This window comes from Melanostigma gelatinosum, assembly GCF_949748355.1.
Source record: "Melanostigma gelatinosum genome assembly, chromosome: 9".
Classification (NCBI taxonomy): domain Eukaryota; kingdom Metazoa; phylum Chordata; class Actinopteri; order Perciformes; family Zoarcidae; genus Melanostigma; species Melanostigma gelatinosum.
This window is the reverse complement of record NC_136642.1, coordinates 18106269-18134208: the sequence shown is the minus strand read 5'-3', so window position 1 is coordinate 18134208 and position 27940 is coordinate 18106269. Positions and strand designations below refer to the sequence as shown.

The following is a 27940-nucleotide window of genomic DNA, read 5'->3' as shown; positions in this document are numbered from 1 at the left end:
TCAGGAATACAACAGGGCCAGCGTTTGCAGCTAACCTAGGAGTGCAAATCTGCCTGAAACAGCACCTACCGGCCAGTTAAGAGGAGTCAGAAGTAGTATTGGAGATTAGCCGTTGAAGCACAGATGCACACACACCCACACAAACACACACAACCAAACGCATGCAACCGACTAGAGGACCAATTAGAAGATTGCTGTCATTTGACCAAATAAATCAGTATCTGAACTCTGCTATAAGGAGTAGATTAACACAAAATGGGAAAGAACAGACTCCAAAACGAATACTTGATGAGCAGTTCCATAGAGAAGCAACATGACTTTATCACACATACACGTCTGCCAATCGGCAAGCGGTAGAAGCATATGCTAGGCAAGCAAACAAACATGAATAACAAGAGGAAAAGAGGAAAGGAGTTTAACTGGAGCTGGCTTTACACAAAGCATCAGGAAATGCACTTTACATGGGCAGCAGAGGCAAAGTGCAAGACAGACAGAGGAAAGAACTGAGTGGCCGACTGTGAGACATGGCACTGAAGTGACTCTCAGCAGTGGGTGGTGGGCGGTTGGGGCGAGGAGGGGGTGGGGGTTAGTGCAGAGAGGAACGAGCCCACAGAGACACAGCTACAGAGACACAGCTACAGAGACACAGCTACAGAGACACAGCTACAGAGACACAGCTACGGAATGCTTCCAGGAAAGAGGAGGGTGTTGTGGAAAGGAAGTGCCGACTGTGAGAGACACGAATGTGAAGTCGTTCTCAGCAGCGGTGTAATGCTGGCGGACCGACACAACTGACAGCCGGGACAGACGCGGTGACAGCGATGTTTTTGTCACGCTTCTTTTGTTTAGCGACACATCCGTGGGAACTGACTGGAAGTTTGAGTGGGGGACTGATTTTGTTCAAAAGCATGTTAGTCTTTGCTTGAGTTGTGCAGGGCTCTTATCGCGTTGGCCTTTCGTTCACGCCTTTGTGTCACCCACATCGCATTGTATCTCGACATGACGGAGTTCATCTCTTCTCCACTTTTATTTTTCCCATGGTTGCGCTTTTTCACTGCCCTCCATGTACTTTACTGAAAATGAGGTCTCCCATCTCCCATCGCCACACACTTTAGTAAGGAAATTGCTTTTATGTGAAGGTGAGCGTTAAGTAACCAGCTAGAAGAAAGACAACTGTGAAGAGGAGAAAGTAAATAAAAATGTCTTCTCACCTTAAAGAGACAAATAACAAAGAGGGAAATTACCCTGACATTAAAAGAGACAACTGGAAAATGCATGCGATGTAAATAACAGTGGGGAGATTGGTCACAAAGGACTGTTTTATCAAATATCTGCAGATAGCACCATGCATTACCTGCAGATCAGCGCCCCCATTTCATTTACATAATATTCGAATGGGAGGACTTAGTAAGTCAGTCGCTCCACTGGGGCCAGCTGCACTCCTTTAATTTGAGTGTGTGGTAAATTGTCAGCATACTCCTTTGTAAATATGCCCCGAAGTGAATAGCCCACTGAGAGATGAGTAAATCGAGTCCCTAAATGATGTAGGATGTAGGTCCAGTAGCTTGTAGCAATGGGAGGACTTGCAAAAGACCACAGGGGAATACAATGCCTGGATACAAAGTCTAAGAGATACATAAAGAAAAACACTTTGCCTACTCACTCGCTAACCTCACACTTTCTATGTCCAACTGTGCCACCCGGACCAGCTGTCCCTGTTATTTCTTATACCTCTGTGCAGCAGCTGGAAGGTGGTGGCAGATGGACACATCTAAACAAACAACAGACGAAGTGACAGGCAGACAGGCAGGCAGACAAGCCGTCTCTCCTCATACCTGTGTACTCCAAGTGGAAGCCGGCGGCGGATACACTGATGTCAGACTGGAAGGTCAAGTACAGGTTGTTGGATGTGCTGTTCAGCAGTTGAGGGATTGTTGTACCTGTATTACACAACATACAAAAGATAGTTTAGACCATGTCCGGCCCATATTCCAGATTTAGGACCACCAAAAACGTTTTGAACACATGAACATGTATTGTGCTTTGGTTATATGCGGTGTAGATGGTAATTAAATCAGTCTCTGGATTCCACTTTCCAAGAGTCTAATATGAGTCTGGACACTAGCAGCCATTTAACCTCCACAACCTTGCAAAGGGAGAGTTGCTGGTTATTATCAGCAGGTACAAATAAAATGGAGAAAGTGCCTCAAATAACACAATAAATCTCAGACAATCACATATAAAGAAATAAAATAACACACTTTAGAAAAATAAAAAAGGCAGTGAGAAACTTTACTGCATTTTGGATAATCTGCTATTCACGCAAGGCTTTTTGGGTCGACCAGAAAATAAAGCATCATAATCGTCAATGATGTGCAGTGATTTTCAGAAACAATGATTGTTCATCGACATGGATCACACCAGCCGTCTCTGTCACACATTTGAAGGGGGTGAATCGTGTTCAGCACTTCCCTTTGGACCTTCAGTCGAGAAATCAAAAATGAAACGCATGAACACGAGCATGATCGACAATTCTAACTCTGAATTTGCACTGGAGAATGTTATCCGTGTGTTGCAACGATGAGGTCATACTCTTCAGGTTCATATTCTCTATTCCAGGCGTGTGTCTTCGACAATTTGCATGGAGACTTTTACATGTATTCGTAATCACCTTCATCGGTTTAGCCCCAGATAAAATTGATTGCTAGCCATTTAAAATCCCCTAGCCTTTTCAAACCGCACGCTACCCTGCACAGCGAGAGCTGCACCGTGGAGCTATTCCAATATGTAAAGAGTTTTGCTCCAAAATGAGATATCCACCACTTGAGATATTTGACACCTAGGCTCATAAAAATTGATATAAGACTCTGAAGCCATTATGCTACACCAGTCCCTCTGATACCACGATCCAGCATTTGAAATGATGTGATAGCCTGTTTCTAGTAGGTTACCATGTGGCAAGAGCTCCATTTTCATTAGCGTGAGCCCTAAGGCAACATTGCATTTGTAAAAACTCCAGCATGAAACATCATGAAGATCTCAAATGCAGGGACAGAAATGTTTTCATCTTTGACTTCTTTAACTGGTTTAAGACAGAGGACATGCCAAATGTCATCAGCTCTATCACCACATCTGTCTGCTGCTGGGTTCCCAGTGACATCTGATTGAATTTCAAGAGGCACCTGCTCAAATCCAGTTGTATCAGTATTACCTGAGTAGCTACCAAGCCTTGGAGCATTGCCATCAACCCCGTCAAAGAAATCCAGCGAATCCCAGTTGTGTTCTGTGGCGAAGGTCACAACTTGAATCTGAAAGACAAAGATACCTTAATAGAAACGGCTTGCGGTAAGTCAAGTTGCAGTTTACAACCGTGTCGTGCATTTCATTTCAGCCATTTTGTTTCTCTTCGTCTGTGTTGCTTTATTACAAGAGGGAAATTGCTCTTAGACATTTCATCGTATTTTTTTTAGCACTGTTAGTGAGATTGTAATTTATTATACAATGCCTTTTATAGTTGACACAAAATGTGAGATATATATGAAATGTCACCGAAAAGGCTTTTGTTTCGTAGGGAAGAAGAGAGACATATTTTTCATTTTATCACGCAATTGCCTTGGACCTTGGCTGCCGCCGGCGTGGAGGCACATAAATAAATCCCCACGAAATATCTTTTAATCTCTCATCAAACATTATACTCCTAAAAGAAAAGATTCTACATATGTGTCCTCTCACTTGGATGCCGGCCCCCTCGGGAACAGAGATTTTCCAGGCACAGTTCAGATAGTTGGTGTACAGCTCTGGGTATCCAGGAGAGAGGATGGTGCCTTTGCGGTCAGTTAACACCCCGCTGCAGGGAACTAGAAAAAAGGATAACAGATTGAGAATGAGAGGGAAAAAGAGAAAAAATTAAAATGTCAGGCTCAAGTCTGCTCGCACACACACACACACACACACACACACCTACACACACACACACACACACACACACACACACCTGCAGAGCCGCGTGTTGGCAGAGGTTAATCATAAAAGCATCATTTCACAATACATGGATTTTAAATGAGCCTCTATAAAAATGTGATGTAATTCTGTGGACTCCAATGACAGCCAGCCATGATAATGACTACTTCTACTTGGTATGTCATGTAAAAGAGCTTTATTTTATGACCAGATGATGATATTGTCATTTAATGCCCCAGTGGAGTTTTGCATGGCAGCACACTCGCCTCTCGGTCTATTCAGACGTAAACAGATCAGCCCTGATGTTATTCTATCCCTCGCAGGCCACACAAATCGCATCTATCAATTGCAAAAGCTATTCCTCTCAAAGCGCACCTTGTTCCTACCAGTGCCACAAGTAACGTATTTATCAAGCCTCTCTTGGCTCTCAGACGAATGTTGATTTGGAGTCACTGGCCAGGTTGTGCCGACATTTTCAGGCAATTCTTTTTTACCTATGCTCAAATATATCAAATGAAAAAAGGGCCATAACCGTTACAATTTCTTCATTGCTTTGCAGACGCTGCCAATTGGCCTTCTATCAGGACAGCAACCTCCTGCAGAGTGTTTGGCTCCACTTTTTGTCCATTAAGGATTGTGGTAGTGGATTATAACACAGAACAAAATACAGAACAAAAAGCATTTCCATCCTCTTGAAATGTAGTCCTGCTGGCTAATACAGAAACAATCAACCTATTCGACGGATGGAACTTTTGCTCAGCAAAATCATTTACCCTATCACAAGAAGAGAAGTCGAATGCAACTGTGCGTTTGCTTTTCTAATTGTTGCTTTTCTTTGTGAGATCCACTGTTCTGCTGTCACCTGCTTGAATATATCTGTTCGACACCGGTTAAGCCATCACATGTAGTTCAACAATAATGACGGATTCTGTATACTACAAAAAGAAAATACTCCTTTATTCCTTTTCTCCTCACTCCAGATGCAGAAACAGGTGTTCTTCACATTGCAGGTTGGAGAAGGCTTGAGTTCAGCATCTAGTATTTGTTGTGACAGTTTCTCTATAGGACCATGAGCAAAGCTATCAGCCAGGGAGGATCAGGTCCTTCAGATGTTCCGAGAGTAGTACAATGTGTTTCTCACATATAAAAAAGTTATATTAATACGCACAGCTGTTGTTGTCAAGGACAAGGCTTTACCCTGTACAGGTCAATGATAATCACTGTTTTCCATATCCACCAGCCACGGGAGGGCTGGATGTCAAAGGCAATGGGAGACATGGAAAATAAGAGAACAATAAAATGTGCTACTTATCACAAAGAAAATAAGTGGTTGTCAGAAAAAGCATTTTTCAGCTTGCCACAATTTCAAACTCATAAATATTCTACAGGTGACATCTAGGTGATAGAATCGTGCCAAAGTGACTACTATGTTCCTTACGCTCCAATGAAAGATGAAGGTCAATGCAGATGAAATCTAGAGAATTGTAGTCAGAAGGTTGCAGGCTCATTGTCAGTAACCTTGTTTTCTATGTAATCACTTCCTGTCGGTTGTCCAAAATGTATTTTTCTACAAAATGAAATGCAAAATATAGAAGTACGGATGTTTTAGGTCCAACATTCAACGGCAAAACAAAAAGATCTGTAAAAACAATTAAAACCATTTTAAGAATGATAGAATATGTGTTTTGCTCTATAGTTTCTAGCACGAAACCACATTCTTGGCAACAAGCAACGGACTCCTAGCCGAGAAAGATTCAGTGTTTCAGTATGACTTAACAGCTCCTTTGAGTCCCCTGAGCTGTCAGTTAATGTAATTGGTTGAGCAAGATTAGAAATCATGACAGTCATAAAAGCATGAATGCTCCACACACCCATCTCAATCTGTGGCAGGCTCATATGTCAGAGTGACTGCAGGTAGACACGCGTGGGCACTACACACATTGTGAGACACCATTTAACGCCATCTGAATTCACAGCAACTTTTAATTAGAAGTCTTTTAATCAAGATATCAAAAACCCATCTGCACATAATATGTGTACCACATAGGTGTTTCACATTACATGCACTACTTGTACAGAAGTATATATTCCTTCATATATAATTCTTTGTTTTTAGGATATATACACATCTTGCATACAAATGTCAAAATTCTGCGGCATAAAACTGGCTTTTGTCAATTACCTGACACTTATTTCCAGTCACCACAAAGGGACATGTAAACGATATACAACAATAATATCCTATAATGTCTAAATTACCTCTCTCTTCATTATGAGCAGTCCTCTTCTCTCTGATTGCAACTTCAAGCTTTCTTAGATCAGTTAAGCACCAAAGCGGGCACCCGTGCCACATTTTCAAGGTGAGCTTTCTTCAAGGAAGACAGTGAAACTATGACAAACAAAGCTATCCCAAAATTGCGAATGACTGTCGATGTCTAATGTGGAACACGGTCACCCTAAAGTGGGGAAAAAGATATTTACAAAACACAAATGGCTTTTTGTATGCAGTCGCAATGTTTTGGAAGGGTTGGTGGTGGGATTTCGTATTTTTCATTTTAAAAACAATGTGTGCTATCTTGATAAAAATAAACAAAAAGTTATATTAATACACACAAAATCACACTGGCAGTCATAATAAATTCCTAAAAATATGATGACCTCAAGACCAGCTCATCTTGAGAGGCACTCTGGCCCGGCCTTACCACTCACCCACACTGAGACACCTGAATTGGTCTTGGAGGATATGTTAAAGCAAGCATCCAGTGTGTCAACACAAGCTCAGTGTACACTGTTGACTTGTTGACACCTTCGAAAAAGTGTTCAAGTCAACAGTGAATTCCAACATGTGCGCATATTGAGTATGAATCATGGCAATCTGTGAGCTTATGTAATATTGGGCAGTCGTGATCAGTAGTGATTTAGTTTGTGAGTCAGCTGCCTTGCTCTCAGTTGTGCGGGGAACAGAATGGTGCTTATCTGTCAGTATTTACCTTTACGTTGTTTGTACTAACCTGTAAAGGCCCTTTTCATTTCCATAATCTAAAGGTGATATAAGCAGATGTTTGAATAGAGCCCACCATTTACACATGACACTGGAAAATGTTTTAAAGCTCACTATAAAGTACTTCAAGTCAAGTTCCACCAGGAAACGAACCAAAACCGCTTTTTTTTTTCAAGTAAACTATTCTCCATAAAACTCAACAGAGGCCACCCAAACATTATGCAGCCATTCAGGCGAGGCAAATGAAATGACAATAGCACAGTGTGCTAGCACGACTAAACAGCAAAGCCTCAGTTCACCGGCTTTGTATTTGTGAAATTGAAAAGCAAAACAAGTGTCGCCTGACGAGCCAGGCCGGTCAGAGCAGGACCAGCACCTGGAACTGTATCTTCTGAAATACAGGTATCTCACAGGAGAGCGGTGTCTGATGCCATCATATCCCATAAAGAGGGCTTGAGTAATTGCGCATTGTGTTTTTGTTGAAGCTTCAATGAAACGACATCCATTATTCTGGACGACTTCACTGCCGCTGGGGGAGATGCTGCAGCCAGATTCAATCTCCAGATAAAAATCACTGTGTTTAAAATGGAACCACGCGTGCCACCGCTATTCCCTTACCACTTGGCAGTAAACTCGGATGAACCTTGGCTTGAAATCTTCCGCGCTCACCGGCTAGGACTATTTGCTGGCTGCCACAAGGCCAGCAAACTTCCAATAGATTTCTCCCTTCTTTATCTGCAGTTCTTTATCTTCCCAAGGTAGACACATGGGTGTCTTCGTAAGGCTGAGCGCATGTCCCTGTACATGTGTTTGGGTAACAGCGTGTGCAGAAAAGCCATGTAAATCTGTTCATGTGTATGAATGTGGGATGTGTGTATGTCTATGCATATTTAATGCATATTTAAGCCGGTACGTATATTTACTGCACTGTATGTCTGCATGTTTCTGTGCATGCTAGAAAGAACCGTGTAGAGAGAGAGATGCTGGTCCCTTCAGTGCTGCTGGAATGATCTGGCTACTGGATCATATTTGAAACATCTTCTATTGCAGGTCTGTTGTATTGAATTGCATTTGATAATAAACTGTAACCTGGAAGTATGTGGTGCATGAGCGATGTGGGCTACACATAGATACAGTTATCTCAAGTGTGGGCTCTTGGACATATTCACATAACTCTATTTATTTTCCTATTAGTCTGGCAAGGCACAGGAACAAAAATCCATTGTCTGGAAGGAAGACTTATGTGACACTTTGTTGTATTGTTTGTCCTTGCTTCTTTCTTCTTGTCTGAACTATCAAGACCAGAGGCAGGTGGATGCTTTGCAATGGGTGACAGACATTAAGATAAGGAACGACTGGGAAAAAAAAGACACCAAACGTTTTTTGTGCACCTGCTCCATCTTTTTGGATTTGTGTGTGCATGTGTGTATTTGTGTGTGTGTGTGTGTGTGTGCAGGGGGTGAGGCGAAGGTTGGAAGATGAGGGCGCTTACCGACACATGTGGGCACAGTGCCGTTCCACTGGGCCAGGGCACTGGGCACGGGCTCACACCTGATGGCGTTGGAGCCGTGGAGCGTGTAGCCTGGATTGCATTCAAACAGCACCACCATGCCGATGCCAAAGTCGTTTCCTATCCGCTTCCCAAACCGGGGCTCAGGGACCGAGCTACACTGAGAGGCGCTTGTCCGGGGGACAGCTAGGGACGAGAGGAAAGGAAGCGAGCATGAGAGGAAGAAAGACAAAGAGTGGTGGGTGGGTGGGGTAGAGAGAACGACAACAGGGGGCCGGAGAGACGACAAGAAAAAGGAGGCAGATAGGAACGGTGAAGCCCTTGCGAATCTCCTCGCACGTCATTACCGGTAGTCACTCTCGTCTACTGTGCCGGGATAGGCTGTTTGACTCCACATCATCCTGATCTGCTCAGCCATGCCCATCCACAGCCAATGGCACTCTGCTGAACAGCCTTCTTTTTTAAGCAGGCAAACACACTCAATGCACTGAATGAGTTTCCACACGAAAATTCTGGAAATGTTTCAGGAAAAGCAGCCTTACCTTGATAAACAAAGTGAAATCCTTTCGCAGTTTCTGTTCCATTTGTGGTAAACTTGAGCGTCATCTTGTTTCCTGAACTCAAAGGGAGTGTCTCGCCTAAGTTACGAAATCAAAGGAGACATTATTAGTCCGTTTGGAGGATGCCGTGTACACATGTCCACAGATAATGTACACACAAAGTGACAAATAAAACTATGAATATAAGCCCTGCATAGCCTTATGACTGCGTAAAAAAGGAAGAATATTGACTCAGTTCTGTGTAACATGTCAATGCGATTTAAATTTACAGTCTAATCTGATCTACAGTTCAATACATCTTCAGTGGTATTGCTGGAAACGGCAGATCTACTTAATTTGTACGACAATTTACAACAGCTGGTTTGCTTTTGTTATTTTAATTTGGTTTGGTTCGTTTTTGCAATTGTAATCATAAGGTATTATGTGTCATCATTGTGTTTCATTATGTCATAACACAAATGAAGGGGGAAAGAATCTCTATCCTTGGCTGCTAGGAATTTAGATTTTAAAATTGTCTGGAAAAAACAGTTTATTATTTGAATTGAACTGAGAGTTTCTTTCTTGCCTGCAGTGCCAAATTATGTGTTTGACTTGAAGAACTACTCTTTATATATATATATATATATATATATATAAATAAGGTTCCAGTGTTGTGTTCTTTACCTGAATGAGATCCATATATGGAGGAGAGTAGAGCTGAATCTAGGGAGGATCCGTCATAGATATCGACCACATCACTGGTCAAAGTCTGGAACACCACAAACTGGCCAAACAGCACTGCAAGAAAGGAGAGTGAGGAGAAAAATGACATGTCAACGTTCAGACCATTCAATGGGGCTTTCATTGTCCCTGGAAGGAAATAATCAGGTAAACTGGTGAGATTAGAAATAATTATCTTTTGAATCTTTTGAAATCGGGCCGATGCTGACACCTTGAACCATAAACACAGAGGTTAATGTTGCTTTGACTGGAATACTCCCAGGGGGGTCGTGTATCTAATCTAATTTGCACGTGTCTCTCCCAGGAGGATAGTCAAAACACTTAAACCGTACATAAAATACGATTGGCAGAATTTATGGACAATCTACTGATATCTATTTGAGATAATTTTGCTACAAATGACATGTGGCACCCTTTACAATATCACAGTGCAGTAGTTTTTGAGGCACATTTACCAGAAGCATGACAGATACAAACCATCTTTATCGTCACATACATGCACACATGAAATTCGACCTCTGCATCTAATCCATGCCGAGCATTAGGAGCACTGGGCTGCTGTAAAGAGCGCCTGGAGAGCAACTTGAGCTTCAGTGTCTCGCTCAAGGACGCTTTGACATGCTGACAGTGGGAGCCGGGGATAGAACCAATAACCTTGAGACCCGCTCCACCCCCCTGAACCGCAGTCGCCCCAATGCTTGTCATTTAGACAAAATATGAATTTCACAAGGCAAAACGTTGACGATTAATCCCAAACAACAAATCGGAAGATCAGCCATGTAATATGACTTTCATGTGCTGTTGTGACTTTGTTGTTTGTGTGAGTCAGTCAGAGAATCTGGGATACAGAGATAGTGAGGATAAGGGCCGCTTCATGTATTTTTCGAGTGTTGTTGTCCACAGATATGTCCGTAATGGCAGTTGATGACAATGTGCCTTGTGTTTTGGAAATAATGAAACATTAGAACAATTCTACAAATGTTTGAGAAGTCGCAGGAAAAAGAGCAGCGGAGTCACAGTACAGAGTAGTCGTCAGATTTCACTTATCACGTGACAAGGGTAAAGGAGAGTTGACCAACAAGACGATGGCCGGGGATCTGTTGTCTGCGCAAAGAACAAACCCGCCTATTTGGCAATATTTCAGATCGAACAGGTACATTTCCTCATAATGACATCGCTAATGCACACACATGCACTTCAATGGGGAGTCTTTAAAATCCCAATAAACTTCACTCTAATGTTAAGAAACGATACAAAATGGGATTTGGGGTACGATATGCTTCCTGAGCATTAGCTTCATAAAGGTCATCATTTCCTCAAGTAAAGTAATAGCCGCTCATCTGCTGTAAACCTTTATGTGGCATTTACTTAACCAATAATAAGGTGTTGCATCTCTTTTTGGTGTGCCATGGCATTAAACATAATGACACAATACCGAGCAGGTCCTTAAAGTCTAACTAAAATAAGATTTACGTCACAGTATTTTCGTGTCCGTACTGAAGAGTAAAGGACGACACCAGTATCTGAAGACATTTGAAGGATGCTGTTTAATTCTCCTACTCCGACTGAGTAACACAAAACAAGGGGGCCCGGTCTTGAAAATAGAAAATTCTCCCTTTTGGTTTCTGATTTTTTTTTTCTCAAAAGGAGAACACAGGATTCACAGAGCATATATACACGTGTATGGTTGCTAGAAAAGGCAACCCAGCTAATATAGTGTCACGCTGTGTGAACTGCATAGTTAGGGCATCTGGACAATGTCTTTGCAAAGTCTGACCTTGAATTTAAGCAAACTCCTTTTTACTTAATAACATGTCACACAACAATATTATTATTTATTACAAAAATAATCATTAAATCTTATGCTACCTACTGAGAACTTCTGATAATGAACAGGGAATTGTCTAAATAATGTCCTGCATGAATATTTCCAATTAAGCATTCCTCATTATATCAATGTGTACACGCCTCTGAAAGATAATCAGAGCTTTCTCCAACCAAATGAGTCGACAGTAATCGACTGGATCATTACATCCGTCATACCATGTGTGTTTGTGTCTATGCGGTTGTGCATGCCAGTGTACGTAAAAGTAGTGTGTGTGTGTGTGTGTGTGTGTGTGCATTACTAATAGTAAAACTACAGCCTCAATCTCGCCCTTTGGTGCACATGCTATTTACGCACTTCTTTTTCATCCCGCTCTCTCTCTCCAACCTTCAACCTGATGAAGATGGGCCATTACCGCAATAAGTTTGTTTTTATGCACACCATGGGGCTGAGCTCATTAGCATGCTCACTGTGTTTTTCCCCAAACGCCAGCTTATATCCATCAACAGACAGGCAACAACAGCCACAGTGTTGGTGGTTAATTGAGGCGATGCACACGACAGGCACTTACTACGGTTTAGGAAAACCTCCATCACGTAACCGAGGGAAGCGGCACCTTACACTGCAATTCCTGTCGCATGTAAAAAGCACTGGCTCCATGTAAGCAGCACACACTCCTGGCACTGATATTGAACCTTTCTAGGAAAATGATTTCCCAACTGTCTCACTTAGTTTCAATAATCCAGTGTGTGGGATGGTTTGAAAAGAGTTCATTTAAAAGAATAATAGTTGGTAATTAGCACCATAACAGCTCGAGCACAAAGAGAATATTAGTATGAAATACCATCCTGTTTTTGACAAGTGGGTTTATTCTGTGAAACACACGAGTCCTAATAAGCAAGATCTCGTCTAATGCGCAGCTTCATCAAGCATAATTGTGTTATCAGTTTGTAAATAGACGTGTCATGAACGAGTGAAAGAAACTGGTACACAGACATACATGCGTGATAACTATAATTGGGTCACATTGTGAGGAACTGACTGAAAACTGCTTACTGAAAAACAAGACCGTTTTTGGTCAGTAACAGCTGAGCCTATGTGTAAGCTACCGTTTTTGGTCAGTAACAGCTGAGCCTATGTGTAAGCTACGTCTCCATGCCTCGAGGCAAAAATATTCACGACACAAGACCCACTTCAAAAGATGTAAATGATTTTTTTTTACTAAAAACACTGGTAACTTCTAAAGGTAAATAAAAAAGAAGACAACAAGGCAGCATATGTTTGTGCTTCTGGCTATGAATTATGGAGCAGCTTCCTATTATCTTCACTCTGTACTAGTTTGGCTCTTCCCAGGCATAGAACCGCACTGTCAAACCGTTATACCTGCCACATAACTAAGACAGACACGGCAAGGAAGAAAAGGAGAGCCGGAGTAAGAAACCGAGAGACTAAACGCTCGCTAACACTGCAACGGTGGTTTGGACTGACCACAAAGAGACCGACCAAGTGGTGGTGCCGGAGATATGGAGGCGGGAAATGTGGGGTTTGTGCACATTGTACTCTGTTCTCATAATGAGGGTACTTCTTACTCTGTTTGACATGAGACATATCCAACACACACACACACACAACAGCCAAAGTCAAATGACAGCCAAAAACCTTGAAACAAAGCAAATAAAACAAAAATACATACACACACCTGTATAGGCCACACACAAAGGAAAAGGTGTACTCACACAGAGCAGCACAGTGCGGACCTGTTTCTTTATCTGGTGAGCAGAGAGAATGCCCATGGCTGAACCACAGCCTGAATAAGAGATGATTTTCCCCTTAGGGACAGCTCACTGCTGTGGTATTAGCATACCAAAAACGTGCTCTCTCTCCGCCTGCTTTGTGAGCACACACACACAAACACGAGCACACGCATACACACACACACACACACGCACACACACACGCACACACGCACACACACTCTCACAGTGTCTCTCATTTCTGCCTCTAATCCACGGCCAGCCATGCATGACTCCAATCTGCTCCTTTGCTGTAATCACGTCCAGATATGAAGTCAATAAATCATTGTAAACTTGTTACCTAATATATGCAGGACTATGATGAATCTTTTTGTCCTCTGGGCCTAGTCATGGTAGTGCAGCTTAATGCACTTGAACAACAGACAACATTTCCATGCCTGCATCTTCACCTTGAATTATCCCAAAGCTGTTACAATAAATCGCTTTAATCCGATACCTCTTTGAGTATTAGATCACGACTTTAGTGCGTTCCTACTTCTAATACCGCTATGCCTGCTGGGCTTAAATAATGAAGAAAAGTACAATTACGACTTGATCTTACTCCCATGTGATGGCAATCTAATTCTCCTTTTTGAAAGCAGTCATTTTGAAAAATCGGACAAGAGAAGAGCCTGCGATGGTTTCTACTACCCTTGGTGGGTTCTGACAGATACTAATGGATTTAGGGGACTGTTTAAATCAATCATGTTTAAATCAATCATGTGTGAGTGATCTTACAGTAGAGTAACGTACAGAAAGCAAAAGGGGTTGTAAGGAGAACACAGTCAGGTACAGCCAACACTTCAGTATTCACTTCATGAGATACACTTAGAAAGAGTTGCGTAAGAGACTTCTGCGACAAAACAGAGTCAATTCTTTGAGGCATGTTTTCGACAAAATAGTGTTTCCCAAATTCTTGCTTCATTCTGACCCAATACACACAGTTCCTGCAGACATTTGCCCGTGCATTCACACGAGAAAATCCCTTTGCCACCACATCTCCAAGGTGATCTATTCGGCTGAGATCTGGAGAAAGTGAGGGGAACAAATTTGGGATCAGTGCTTTGTGACGAGGCTTGTTCCCAGTGGCGATTTGGAAAAGTGTAGACAGTGGCAATGAATGGATGCACCTGGTCAGTAACAATGTCTAAGTATGATCTGGGGTCGAAATGGTTCTCAGATGATATTAAAGGATAACTTTTGAAAAGAGGGTATTTTTCAACCTGGAGCCTATTTCCCCATGTTTGTGTATCTAAGTGACTACTGGTGACTAATCAACTGGTCTAGTACTGAGGGAGAACGCTACAGATGGCAGCCGCTAAACGGGCTGCGGTGTAATTGCTCAGGGAAATTCCTCACTGTCAATGTAAGCCCAGTAAAAGTGCTTGTTTTTGCCACTGACAGGCTCATAATGTTATTATCTGACAACATTGTGGAAAGGATCCTACAGAGGAATAGCTTTCTCTTTGTTATTGTGTCAAGTGACTTGTTGCCAGAACACTGTGGAAACGCAAGTAAGTCGGAGAGGAGCGTGCCACGAGACGATGGTGTTGAGAGTATAGAAAGTGTAGCTTAGTGTTATCTAAAAGACCTTCAATGTCTTAAATATTTAGCTGATTTTGACAATGAGGATGCGACGACAGATTCCACAACGAGACTTCTCCGACACACCGGTTTAAGTGGAAGGTAAGAAAAGGGTTTTATTTATCTGTTGGGTTCTTTCAATCATATTTTCAGGCACTTCTAATAATCTGAGCCTGTCAACTTTTAGTGGACGTAAATTGACAGTGATGAGTTGCCCTGAGAGATTCCGTCACGCCCGTTTAGCTGCAGGGTTCATTCTACTGGACCAGCACAATTGTTGTCCCTATTAGTCACTTAGACACAGAAACGTGACCCTTTAATGGGATTATTGTCAAGAAAACTTCTCCACACACTTACACTACAACAAGCAACCTGTACCGTGTGGAGCTGGCATGATTCCAACATTTCATAGAATTTGGTCCAATTTCTTTGCCTTGATTTGTAATGAAAAAAACATAGTTGACATAGCGTATTAATAACATGTTTCACCATGACATATTTACTAACCCATTACATATGTTTATTCATGCTAAACGTTCAAAATACACACCAAGGACGGGGCTTACGCCTCTCTGTGCATCAATGCTTTTGTGATATTTAACAAGTACGTCTGGCATATTGCTTAGTTTCACAGCAAAGCAAGATCACTGGAAAAGCTGTTTGCAAACCTTTGATGACATTCATATTTCCTGTGCAATATTATCACTAAGCATTGGGTAAAAGTGTTGTTGAATACAATCCCTTCTTTTTGAATCTGTATATTGTTAAATGCACAACCAATTTGTTTTTTGAACGTCTTGTTTCCATTGAAGAAAGGGAGTTTTCCTTACATGTCTGCTTCAATAAACGGGGATGTAGTTAATGAATTACTTTGACAGTAAATTCCATGTTGCAGCCAGATTTTTGTCAACATATAACTGACAGTCCAACATGTCTTAAAGGTTGAGGCAATGAATGAGAAACCAAAAGTGTAAGCCCCCCCCCCCCCCACTGTAAAGAGATAAGAAGAGCAGAAGAGGCTGTATATCTGATTGGCTTAATGTGACTGCCCCTCCGCTATAAACTTTGGCTGCACTTTTCTGCTTCCATCTGGCTTCTTTATCGTCTCCACTTTTAGCACGGAGTCCTTTGCCTGTCAAAACAAGGGCATGTGTTGCAGATATAGGATCATAACAATACAGCAGGGAAGAGAAATGTCATAATCTTCGAAAGGCTCTTTCAGTGTCCGGCTCTTTTCGTTTTTTTTGTTTTTTTATGGAGCACAAAGGTTTGTCTCCAAAGAATGTTGATGTTTATCGCATTGAAATGCTTTTCAGCTCATATGAATTTATGTTTCTCTAAACCGCAACATACAGCAGATGCTTTGAGAGACAAGTATGATTGTTAGGGTCCTTTGTGAAGTGCACAAGTCTGAAATAACTGTGGTAGTAATCTTGTTTTTCATCTGTTGCCATTTAACCTGAACAAACCTGCTATCTGCTTCTGGGTTGCCTTTGGGTTACATTTATCAGTAGCATTCTTTTAAATCACAGAGATTATCCCTGTGGCGAAAGTTCGAAAAAGATGGCCGATGGTCGGCACATGTACATCACTGCGATCCATCCGAGACGAAAGACTCGTGCTGTGGCCCATTTCCTTATAATACGGTATATGACTCTCAAGCAACAAATAAACAGGGTTAGGAATCCTTCCTCTGGTTTTCTTAGAAAACTAAGAAAACATTACCCATAGAAGCACAGAATAGTTCAACTGAAAACATCTTCATGTGACAAGATTCAAGCAAAGCATTAGTTGATCATGTCACACTGTCCTGCTGGAATGCAGAACCTGCGATTAAATATTCAAGGTTACATTAGTGGTTACACGCATTAGTGGCCATTCCGTTTTTATTCAGGTTCGGCTAAACCTCAACACAACCTTGCCAGCACATTAATGCTCAGTGGCGAGCAGGTTTGGTGGAGTATGTATCTAAAATGGAGTATAAAAGTGAGATAAGAGGCTCTGGTTCTCCGGTATCATGTGGAAGTTAATCAGTGAACCTTGACTGCCTCTGCAAAGCCTCGCTCTCCCTCTGCCCTTGCCTCTGTCGAAAGGTTTTTAAAAAGGGATTTTGTCTAACAGTCAAGCAGAAATAGGCTCTCCAATTTCAATTAACAATGAAAATAATACCTTCCCATATAACACTTCTGTGTATCTTTATCAATTTGCCAACTTCGCCACGATGGGATGGAGATGCCTGCATTCATGCATTGTAAAATGCTATGTGTGCAGTAGTATAGCAAATGTAGGATGCGATACATTATCGTTCATGCATTGGATTCAAAACGTGGACAGGTGAATCGTGATCAAATCTTGAGGCCAGTGTAGATTCACATCTCTTAAGAGTATTCAGTTCACGGCACTTGCTTTCCATCAGCCGATTGCTCTCGTGATCAGCTACCTGCCTGCTCATTTGTTCCACATTGACTCCTCGAACCATCCGTCTACCTCGATAAGTTACTTTTCTTGTTATCATTTTATGTTGAAAATGCATCCTGGGACACTTTATGCAACAGTGCCATTGTTCATGTTAGTAGTTGTGTTTCTTTACTGCCGCAACAAAGCAAAATGCCAGCTGCGTAAAGGGTCTATGGGGTTTGTGTTCTGCCTGACACATAAAATAAAAAAGCATTTCTTAAAATTCTGCATTCAGATTTTCAACCGCAAACTCACAATTCACTAAGAACGGGTGGATTCTAACTCGGCCCCTGTGATAAATGACCCCTGATGGTCTACTACAGCTGACATTTATAAACCGAGGTTTCCATTTGCTTACTTTTATTGTAAACCGCTTCTGTGTTAATAACAATGTCCTCTGTTATCGCCACAATATGTTTGCAATTGGAGTGATACATTTAGCAAAAACATTTTTCGGTCAGTGGCCATGATGGCAGTAAATGAAATAGATGGGAAACCGACGTTCCTACTTGTACAGAGCCACTCAGGTAAACCATCATTGGGCCGTGCTGTAAAAAGCAACTGCTCAGGATACCACTAAAGTAATTGGAATGTAATGCAAGCCCATATTTACCCACAGCCGCTGTATTAGCTACATGAGCCTAAAGGCAAAATATGCTCACTAAGGTGTTAGACACTCACAGCACCAGCGAAATGTAAGGAAAATGGAAGCATATGTTAGTCCTTCTGGCTATGAATTATGGAGGAGCTACCTGTCGTCTCTGCTTGGTGGCAGGACAGGCCTCCTGAGATTCTTGGCTGTGACAGAATACACAAGACTCATTTACAGAAACCAGAGGGATTGTATGACAGCACAGACACATATATTTTTAATGACCCATTATCACAGTGAAATTGCATCAGCCCTTTTGGCAGGCAGTATGTGGCTGCACCTTGGCACAAGCTGCATCCAGTCCATTAGGGCTTCTATCTCGGGTATAAAAAACAAAAAGGAGACTTCCCTTTGCGGATTGAAAGCCGCAAGTAGCCTGACTTTTGAAACAGCTTACAGTTCTCTTCAGGGGCATTGCAGTCGCACAATGGGTACACAGAATCTCATCAACTTTAAAACCACAGGTTGTCAAATTCAGTCAATGCAGTCATTCAAGTAAGTGCTCGACAGGAGTGTATTCATATTCCCAGGGTCCCGTGTTCCAGAGTTTAAGATCCTCTTAAGAATCACACATTACAAGACTTTTCGAAGGGTCTTATGGTCGCACTAATGTATGTTTCTCTCTGTCAAATGTTGAAATCAACCACCAACAGCTTATAGTCTAAACCAGGGATTCCCAAAGTGGGGTGCGCGCACCCCTGGGGCTGCGCGAGCTGCCTCCGGTGCGCGAGAGGAAAAGTGTAATGGCGGTCTGATGGTGTAATAATATTAAATATAAAAAAAAATGTAATTTTTATTTAAAAACTGTCAGGTGGGACATCTGAAGCTATCAGTCGTAAAAGAGGAGAGGGACAGAGAGAGAGAGAAGAATCGGAGGCGAGGGGAACGGAGAGGTGCGTTGGGGAGAGACCGGGAGAAGAAATCGAGCCAGAGTCAGAGGAAGATGAGACGGAGGAGACCGAAAAGGAGGAAGGGATAGCACAGACAAATCGGGAGCACATCGGCCCATCGCGGAGTCAAGGTGAAAAAAGAGGAAACGAGAGTGAGCATCAGACTGGGAAAACAAGAGGAAATATGATGAAAAGTATCTGTGTCTGGGCTTCACTTGGATTGGCAATGCAGATTCCCCAAAGCCACAGTGCGTGGTGTGCAGTGAGGTTCTGGCTAACAGTCTGAAGCTCTTATTTACGTCGCCACCTGAACACCAAGCATGCCAGTGCAAGTCAAAAGCCCCTTACATTGTTTATATCGAAATTGGAGGAGTTACAAAACAGCCAAAAACAACTGGAGTCTCATTCATGTGTTGGGTCTATAAATGACGCACTACGGGCTTCATATCTGGTTACAGAATAGCGAGAAAGGGGCTACCGCACACAATCGCCGAAGACGTGAGCTCGCCAGCTGCCAGAGAGATGGTGGAATGTATGATTGGGGAGAAAGAAGCAAAAAGGTTGGACATGATCCCGGTGTCCAACAACACTGTGTCGCGCCGCATCGATGCTTTGTCCGAAGACATCCTGGCTACATTAGTCGGTCATTAATTGTAAATTAAATGTGATAATCTGCCTCTGAGCCTGTGCGTGTGTGCTCGCATCCGTATTGCTCTTTAAAAGTGACGCCTTGTGTAACTGAAAGTTATTGAAACTTTGTTGCAGTGTTTCAGGGCGTTTTCACACCTTCAGTTCATTTGCTTTGTTCTGATTCAGGGATTAATATGATACAATGTTGCAGTTGCTCCTTTGTTCGGTTTGTGTTCACACTGCAACATTTAACAGCGGACTAAATCTTGTAAACAAATGCCACGCGCGAGCAAACTGTTCTCTCATTGGTCCGATTCTTATGCGGCTATGAAGGCTTAAAAGGCTCTGTTGCTTCTTTTTTTAATTTTTTTTATTAAGGGGGGGGGGGTGCGCGAACCCGGTCGGGATGTAGAAGGGGGTGCGCGGCCTAAAAAAACCCTCCAACTTGTGGGCAAGATAGTTTTTTTTATTTCTTTATACATTGATATATCCACAATGGCTGAACAATGTTTAACCATTCAAATTACGTTTGAAACTTCCATGTCCCTTCATTCCTTTGTAATTCGAACTGCAAAGACAGACCTTGCCAATCTATTACAATGTTAGTTTAAATCAAGAACAAAGGAACCATGGGAACATATTGATGACCCCTTCTGGACACTGACATTTGACAGAGGCACACATCCACAGACATATGTACCTGTGAAGCCCATTAGCAGAAACAACTAAAGGCTGACCGTGGTCCGGATCCGGATCCAGATGCCGTTGTATCCAGACCCAGGACCTAAGACCGATTTTATTTTGACAGAGCGCTTCTATTTTAACCGGCGCAGCTTTTCCAGCATTTACGGCACTTGTTCAACGATGCAGGAAACACACCGACCAATGCGTTGTAAATCACATCACGTGATGCAGCTCAGCCAATCAAATATGGGTATTCTGACAAGTTTCCTGACTCGAGTGAGATTTCCACACACGGGGGAGAGACGAGGAAAGAGGATGAAGAGCAGGAGAATAATTATGTGAGTAAGAGAAGTTATTTCACATGATGTTCTCCAAAGAGAGAAAAGTCTTTAACCAGGAATGGACAGACTCGTATCGGTTAATTCTTCCCACGGACAGTTTAAAACCAGTCAGTCTCACATGTTCAGAGACCATGATGGTTATTAAAAGCAGTAATATGAAGCGGCACTAGAGATACGAACAACTCTTTTGAGCAACTGTACCCATTCACATCTGAAATGAAGACACAGAATATTAACCTAAGAGTCCAATATGATCAGAATCCTAACGCATGAATTCACTGTCCAACAATGATGTTAACAGAGAGAATAGAGCTGAAACAAGTGGTTTAATAACCACAGACAAAGTCCCTGCGCACTAATTTATCTTGTTGGAAGATGGGAAAACTTTAATATCATGGCTTTATTGATTGACATCACACATATATATATGATGTCAACATCTAACTTGCGCTATATATAGATATATATATATATGTATATATATATATATATATATATATATATATATATATATATATATATATATATATACATATATATATATATCTATATATATATATATAGCACTAAATTGCGCAAGTTAGATATTATTGTCATGTTCCGGACCTTTGTCCGAGGAGATTTTCTCAATCTGGACATTTTGGAATTTTAATTGAATACCCCTGCTGTACGCTGATACAGACAGACAAGGTAAAGGTTGTGGTGTGGGATGTAGCAAAATCATGTACCAGGGTGGCCCCAGGCCTAATCTTACTCTCCAGCGAACATCACTGATGAGTCAACAATCAGCCCCCAGGGTCAACGTTTTTTTACGATCGCTCTCGGCAGCCCTCCTTTTCTCTCTCCCTCTCTTCCCGTACCCCGTCTCCCTCATTATAACTCTCTCGCTCATTATCACTCTCCATCTAACTTGTTCTCTCTGAGCCTTTTCACATTCACCCAAGATCTATGTGCCTCTTTCTCGTAGTTACTCCCTTTACCTCTTGTAGTCTCCGCAGTCTCTCTCTCTCTCTCGCTCACTCACTCACTCACTCACTCTCATTCTCTGTCCATCTTGTTACAGCCCAGATTTATTACTGCAATCTGTCAGTGCTCCTGTCTCGCCTCCTGACATATTCTGTGGCAACCAATATGCATATGTTGTTGTTCGTATTATATGGACAAATACACTGGAGCTATAAAAAGCCTCCGGCACATAAACAGAGGTGACGACATGTTGTGTCTATAAAATCGAATGATCCAATGAGTCATTATGAGCATCCTTCCAGTGAGAGACTACCTTTGGATGTAATGCGACTTTTGCATCGTTGACCGCAATAAAAAAAATATGGCGTCCTAATGGTTATTCAATCTGCCAAATAACATTTATAAAATAAGATCCAGCGTTAGAGGTGTATTTATTATAATACTATTGTGTTGATAAGGAGAGCATTAGGAGTTAACTAATGTAAATGGATTATGACAATCATCTCAATATTAATGAGATTTTCGAATCCAAAGTTGATTTTCAAAGGTTATCTACAAACTAAACACTATTTGGAGTGAATGTAGCTCCATCTCATTGGGAATATTTCATGCACGATCCAATTCAAACCAATAAAGATCACATCACCCTGCAACAGGTAAAATACACATATACAAAAAATACAAAGGGTCCTGCTAATTGAGCGCCATGAATAATTCATCTCTTTACAGAAGAGGCAGAGTTATTGTTTGAAATATGACTACAACCATTATTTCTGACAGAATAATTAAACATTAAAGGACAAGACAGATGCACATTGTACGTTAATGACATCTGAATGGTGCAAAGTAAAATAAGATATGCAAAGCACATAAACTTGAGTGTTAGGCTACCAAGAAATGATGGCTTACAAATTAATGGAGAGCCCTTTTTATTGACTCAGAGTCTACTGCCAGCTCTTTGTTAATTATCATTTTTATCATCATCAACTGGAATAGAGTGCATAAATGCCGACATGACCATTTGAACGTTTGAAATCCACATGATAGGAGCAGAAACCAGGTATCTAAATTGTAAACATACCGTAAATCATGTGGGACCAGCGAGTCCTATGCGAAAACAAACGTATTTGTATGATTGAGGTGATGCTTCAGGCAGAATTAAACTAGATTACACTGCGACGCATTATGATGTGGATGGATGTTTATTATGTGCATACATTATGTTGTTGTATCAGGTGCAAAATGTGGCATTGCGAAACGCGGTCCAAAGAAATACAGAGACACAAACCGGGAGGTGTGCACCTATCCACACGGTGAGTCCAATCAGTCAGACAGAAGCCATGACAGCTTGGTTAGAATACAGTGAATCCATACAAACTGCACTATGATACCACTGAACTAAATAGCTGCCAACATCTAACACATGTATAAACATACCAAGCTTTTTTTCGGTTGGAAAACTCCTTTGCAATGAAACCTGTTAGAGGATCTTAAAACACACATATAACAGGAAAACTCCAGCAGATGACGAAACTGAGCTGATTACGTCATCAGTAGAAGTCATATAAGCATGCATGCAAAAACTTGCAGGCGTCAACGGTAACAGCTGTCCGGTTGCCCCAGGCGACAAGGTCTGAACCACTATCAACCATTGGATTGGATCTGGTCGCCCATGTTGGCGATCAGTTTTTACACTTACACAAAAACAAACAAGCCACATGTGAACAGTGTTTGTCATGCTTGTCTATCATTGTTCTTTGCATTGTTGGCGATGCAAAACCACTTATTTGTTCAATCAATTTCATGACGATCAACAATTCAAACATATCTTTCATTCTGACAACCAACAGCTGATGGCTGGTTGCCACCCTGGCACCCATAGCTCTCATGTGATGTCAGGCACTGTACGGGTCTGACACTGACATCATCAAATGTTCTAAAAATAACCATTAAGAGCATTAAGAGTATACATGATTAATTCATTGTATTAAACAAACTGCTTACAACTCTAAACCTATTCTAAACCTATATCTACATATATATATAAATATATATATATGCCTCAGATGCTTTCCAGGCTGCCATCCTATAACATGGACCTCCATTCAAAGTAAGCTAGAATGTCACTGCTCTTCTTATTTGACTACTACCTTGAAGAGCTCTTGATTTTTCACTTCAATATAAGCAACACCAGGTTTCTTGTCCCAGTGCAGCGCTCCCCATTGTGTTTTCATCATTTGTTGTTTATTTTCATTGAGGTATTGTATTTAATCATAGTTAGATTAAATAAAAAATGAGGGCAAGTAATGTATGTAAAGTGTTTCTAGCCTCCAAATACAACAGTACGGAGATAAATTCTGTTGTCTCAGTAGCAGCTTGGCAGCTGAGTGTAGCCTATAGGCAGCGTGATAGCAAAAATCACATTTCAGTGTCCAGTATACAGGTAATTGAGATTTGTAAGCGCCTAGGGAAGATATCAAACGTGTGTCCTAGTCTGTCCCTTATATGACCGATAGCATACCATAAGGCTTTGAGACATTATGTCTACCTGGTTGAACTGGCAGGAAAAGGGTCAGTGGGAAATATCATGTGTGACATTGGCCCAATGACCTGAGGGTTTTACACACGGATCGAGGGAGGGGGCAGCATTATGTGGATGTATGTCTTTCGCTGTCTAGGTGTAGCTCCAAGGCCGGTCCTTGAAATATATGTGTCTTAAAATGTTTCTGACTATTTGAAATATGTTGCAAGCACACTACTCCGTTAGCCTTATCAAATATATATATATATATATATATATATATATATATATATATATATATATATATATATACATATATATATATATATATATATATATATATATATATATATATATATATATATATATATATATATATATATATATATGTATAGCAACAGCAACTGTAAGCCTATGGCATACAATAGGTGCACTTACAAAACTAGCCATTGATTTATGTATGTATATGTAAGTGCACCTATTGTATGCAATAGGCTCCATTTTGTCATTATAGCAAAGCCTTTGAGAGCAGAGCTTTTTTTTCACAACTCGCAACATGATGTCGGTGCAGTGGCATTATCCAATCTGGCTTAAGCTTTTATATCAATGATTCATCCATTACTAGTGAAATGAGGGGTGCAATGCTTTAGATAATTTAGGATTTCTTGTTACATCATAGCTAGAGTTGTTGTTCCGACATTTTCCATTTGCTCTAACCCAAGCTGAGAATACCTGTTGCTTTGTTAGACTACTACTCAAAATAGATTTCCCCACAAGCCACGGCACAACAGTCTTGTTCATAATCAGTAGGACTTTTCAATAGCCTCTGTGCCCGCACTCACTGGAATAAATTTGGTGGGAATATTGCTCACACGCTCCATTAAGCTTTTGCAGGCAGTTCAGGCAAATGCTGCATTCATATGCAATATCTTTAAAAAATGAAATAAAAACACAAAATACCTGTGGGTTTCCTGGACTCTATGAGCAGTGGGCGATAGCAACAGCAGACGTAAACTGTCGGACTGGATCCTCACACGGGGGGATTAATCAGTTTGGTAAGCACGGAGCTTTACTGAATGAAAACCTCTGCCTACGATTTCTGCAGCTTTTCGTGACCAACGTGGAATATTGAGCAGAAGCGCATCAAGGTTTTCTGGAGATCTTTGCTGAATTCTGTATATCCAGAAACACTCTGGATATACCTGTAAACCTGTGAATGGGCTTCCTCCATCTATTTCCCGCAGCCCTCCGCTGCTCGACCTTCCTCTCTGTTACCTATGGTGCAGGGCATTTTTCATGTCAACACAATACATTTTTTGCTTGCTCTGATCCTATTCTGCGTTACCGCACCTTGCTGAAGCCCAAACACTGCTATTCTTCAGGCGGTGTCACGTCATACGTAGGAGTGGGAAACAGCTGGCAACAGGATGTTACAGGTATGGAATTCTAACATGTGCGTATTGATTAAATGTGATTTCATTAGACACGCACCTCTGTGAAGAATAGAAGTGGCCTTCACTGACCTTTATCTATTCATAGTGTAACCATTGGCCTGATGCTCAGTCAATTTAGTTGACAGATATGAAGCAAGTATACAGAGACTGAATAATAATCAAGCAGCAGACAGGCATTTATCCTGAGTGTCAATGGCTGTAACCATCAAACATACCGATCCGCACTTACAAAACACTGAACGGCATGAAAAGACAGATGAAGCGCTGCAGGGAAATGAATTATACAAGTCTGAACATTTTTTTGTCTGGTTGCACTCTATCAGCCATCACCAGCCTTGAGAGTAAGCCTCCATTTCTTCAGAAACGATCCCCTATCCTCATCATTAACAGAAAACTCCCAGAAACACACAGATAACCATCTCTCTGTGCCTCCTCTTCTCACTTCATATTTGAAGTGAACATATTCCTGGAGACGCCACATATGGCATATAAGCAGCAGTTCAACAGATTATATGAAACCATGTTCTGCGACTCTTTGGAAATAACGCTTGCAATGCTCACCGAAGTCCCCCGGGACGAAGATGTCGTAGACACAGCTCTGGCCTCTGGTGTAATTGTGTGGGTAGTTTGGTGAGAGCACAGTTCCCTCTGAACCTGTGAAGTGACCTCCGCAGGGAGCTGTGGGGACAGGAAGGGAAGCAACACAGAAACACAGTTAACAAATGGAAAAAAAAAAATCAGCTTACAACACCTGGGGAAATGAGGCAATAAAATGCTATCAGCAAATCCAGTTCAACTGGCACAAGAGCACATGTAAGCAGTTCATATTACAAATTGAAATAAAAAGTCACTGTTGAAACTTTCAGCTGCTGACGAATATAATTTTGTCCAGCATACCAAAGTATTGACACTTGAGAGGCACTTTGGGGACAGAAGAGGAAGCCCGAGTTGTATTTACAGGGTTAAAACCTATAAGGGAAACAACCAGCGAGGAAATGTACTTCTTGCCTTCAAAATGCCTAAAAACACCATCAATCAACAAAACACACAATCACAAAAGTTCCACACGCCTCGACTTTAATCAGCCAATATCGCCCAGCAGCATGTTTTTCGAGAAACTTTGATTCAACTCTTCAGCTGAAACAGGCTCGCAGTGAGCAAACTACACACACCACGAGTCCAGCTGCTCTTGTTTTGAAGTAGCTGGATAAGTATTTACAATCCGAATCGATTTGAACAGTAGAAAAGATGATCCTTTCCTGTTAGCATGCAGTAATGCAGTTTGTGCTTCTAAAGCTCCAAACAAAAACCATACGCTTGCATGCTTTTACTTGCACCATCATCACAGTGTAGGCAAATATTTAACTGGCGAATAGGTTCATCAATTTAAGCTGTGGTCTGTCTTGCACCTGCATTGCATCGCCCCATCTTAAGCAGTTAATGATGCACCTAATTTGCCAAGAGGCCCTCTAACGTAGTTTGCCTCAGACGGACCGAGACATCAGGTGGGGGAGCCTCGATTGTAAACAAACACGCACACATTTGTCGGGGGGGGAGCTGTCACCAGCTGCTCTGAACCCCCCCTGTGGGCCACACATTCACATGTCACTGCAGTTTCGTGGTGCAGCACAGGAGAAGATGAACAAAGGCGAACAGAGGCGCTAACGTAGAACGATGGATCAGCAAATTATCCGCATTTGGTTCTTGGAGTAGCAAGAGGCAAGTGATCAAAAAGACAGTATGTGATTATGGCAAGTGGGACTCTGATTAGTCAGACAGAATGGGAGCCACAGCGTCGTGGTGGGTGAAGGGTTTAAGAATGCTACTGGTGGGAAGGAGGGCACGCTGTACTGTCAATCAACAGCAGGTAAGAGCAGCCCGACGGAAAGGAAGGCATTCTCAAGATAGGCTTGAATGGTTCTGTTCTGACAGGTGAGTGTAGTGCTAAGGAGAAAAGGGCACACTGCGGAACCTGCTAAATCATTGTGTGTTTTGTAAAAGAATGACGGTAAGGAATAAGCTAAATCCCCAGAAAGAAAGGCGAGGTATTACTTAAATCTATACATGTGACGATATTGGGAATCAGGTTGCCATTTAAGATTTGCATGTATGAGGTTTAATTTCAAGATGCGTCAGATTACCTTCAAAATCTAAACTTCCAACCAAATATTCATACATGTCTATAAGCAGCCTTTTAAAACGCATCAATACAAACAGAAAGGCAGTTGCAAATAAACAGGTTCCAGAGTTCTTACATTATAAACTGGATCCATTTGAAGGATATTGACCCTGCCCTGCAATCTACTGCATTTAGACAGACATGGGAGCTGATGGAACCGAATCTAATCTGCTGAATGCATTGGGAGAGACAATAAAATGTGAACCTACTCAA

The 27940-nt window shown here is 41.7% G+C and overlaps 1 protein-coding gene across 1 annotated transcript in view; it reads right to left on the bottom strand.

Annotated features, from left to right (window-relative positions):
* The window catches only part of LOC306781607 (CUB and sushi domain-containing protein 3-like), a gene marked incomplete at both ends in the record, with an annotated part of 193213 nt that overhangs the window by 71460 nt on the left and 93813 nt on the right, over positions 1–27940 (bottom strand). The window contains 7 exons of the mRNA XM_079274535.1: positions 1836–1940; positions 3212–3308; positions 3733–3857; positions 8454–8657; positions 9014–9109; positions 9695–9808; positions 26110–26226. Coding sequence (XP_079130661.1) covers positions 1836–1940; positions 3212–3308; positions 3733–3857; positions 8454–8657; positions 9014–9109; positions 9695–9808; positions 26110–26226 — 858 coding nt within the window. The remainder of the gene's footprint in view (positions 1–1835; positions 1941–3211; positions 3309–3732; positions 3858–8453; positions 8658–9013; positions 9110–9694; positions 9809–26109; positions 26227–27940) is intronic.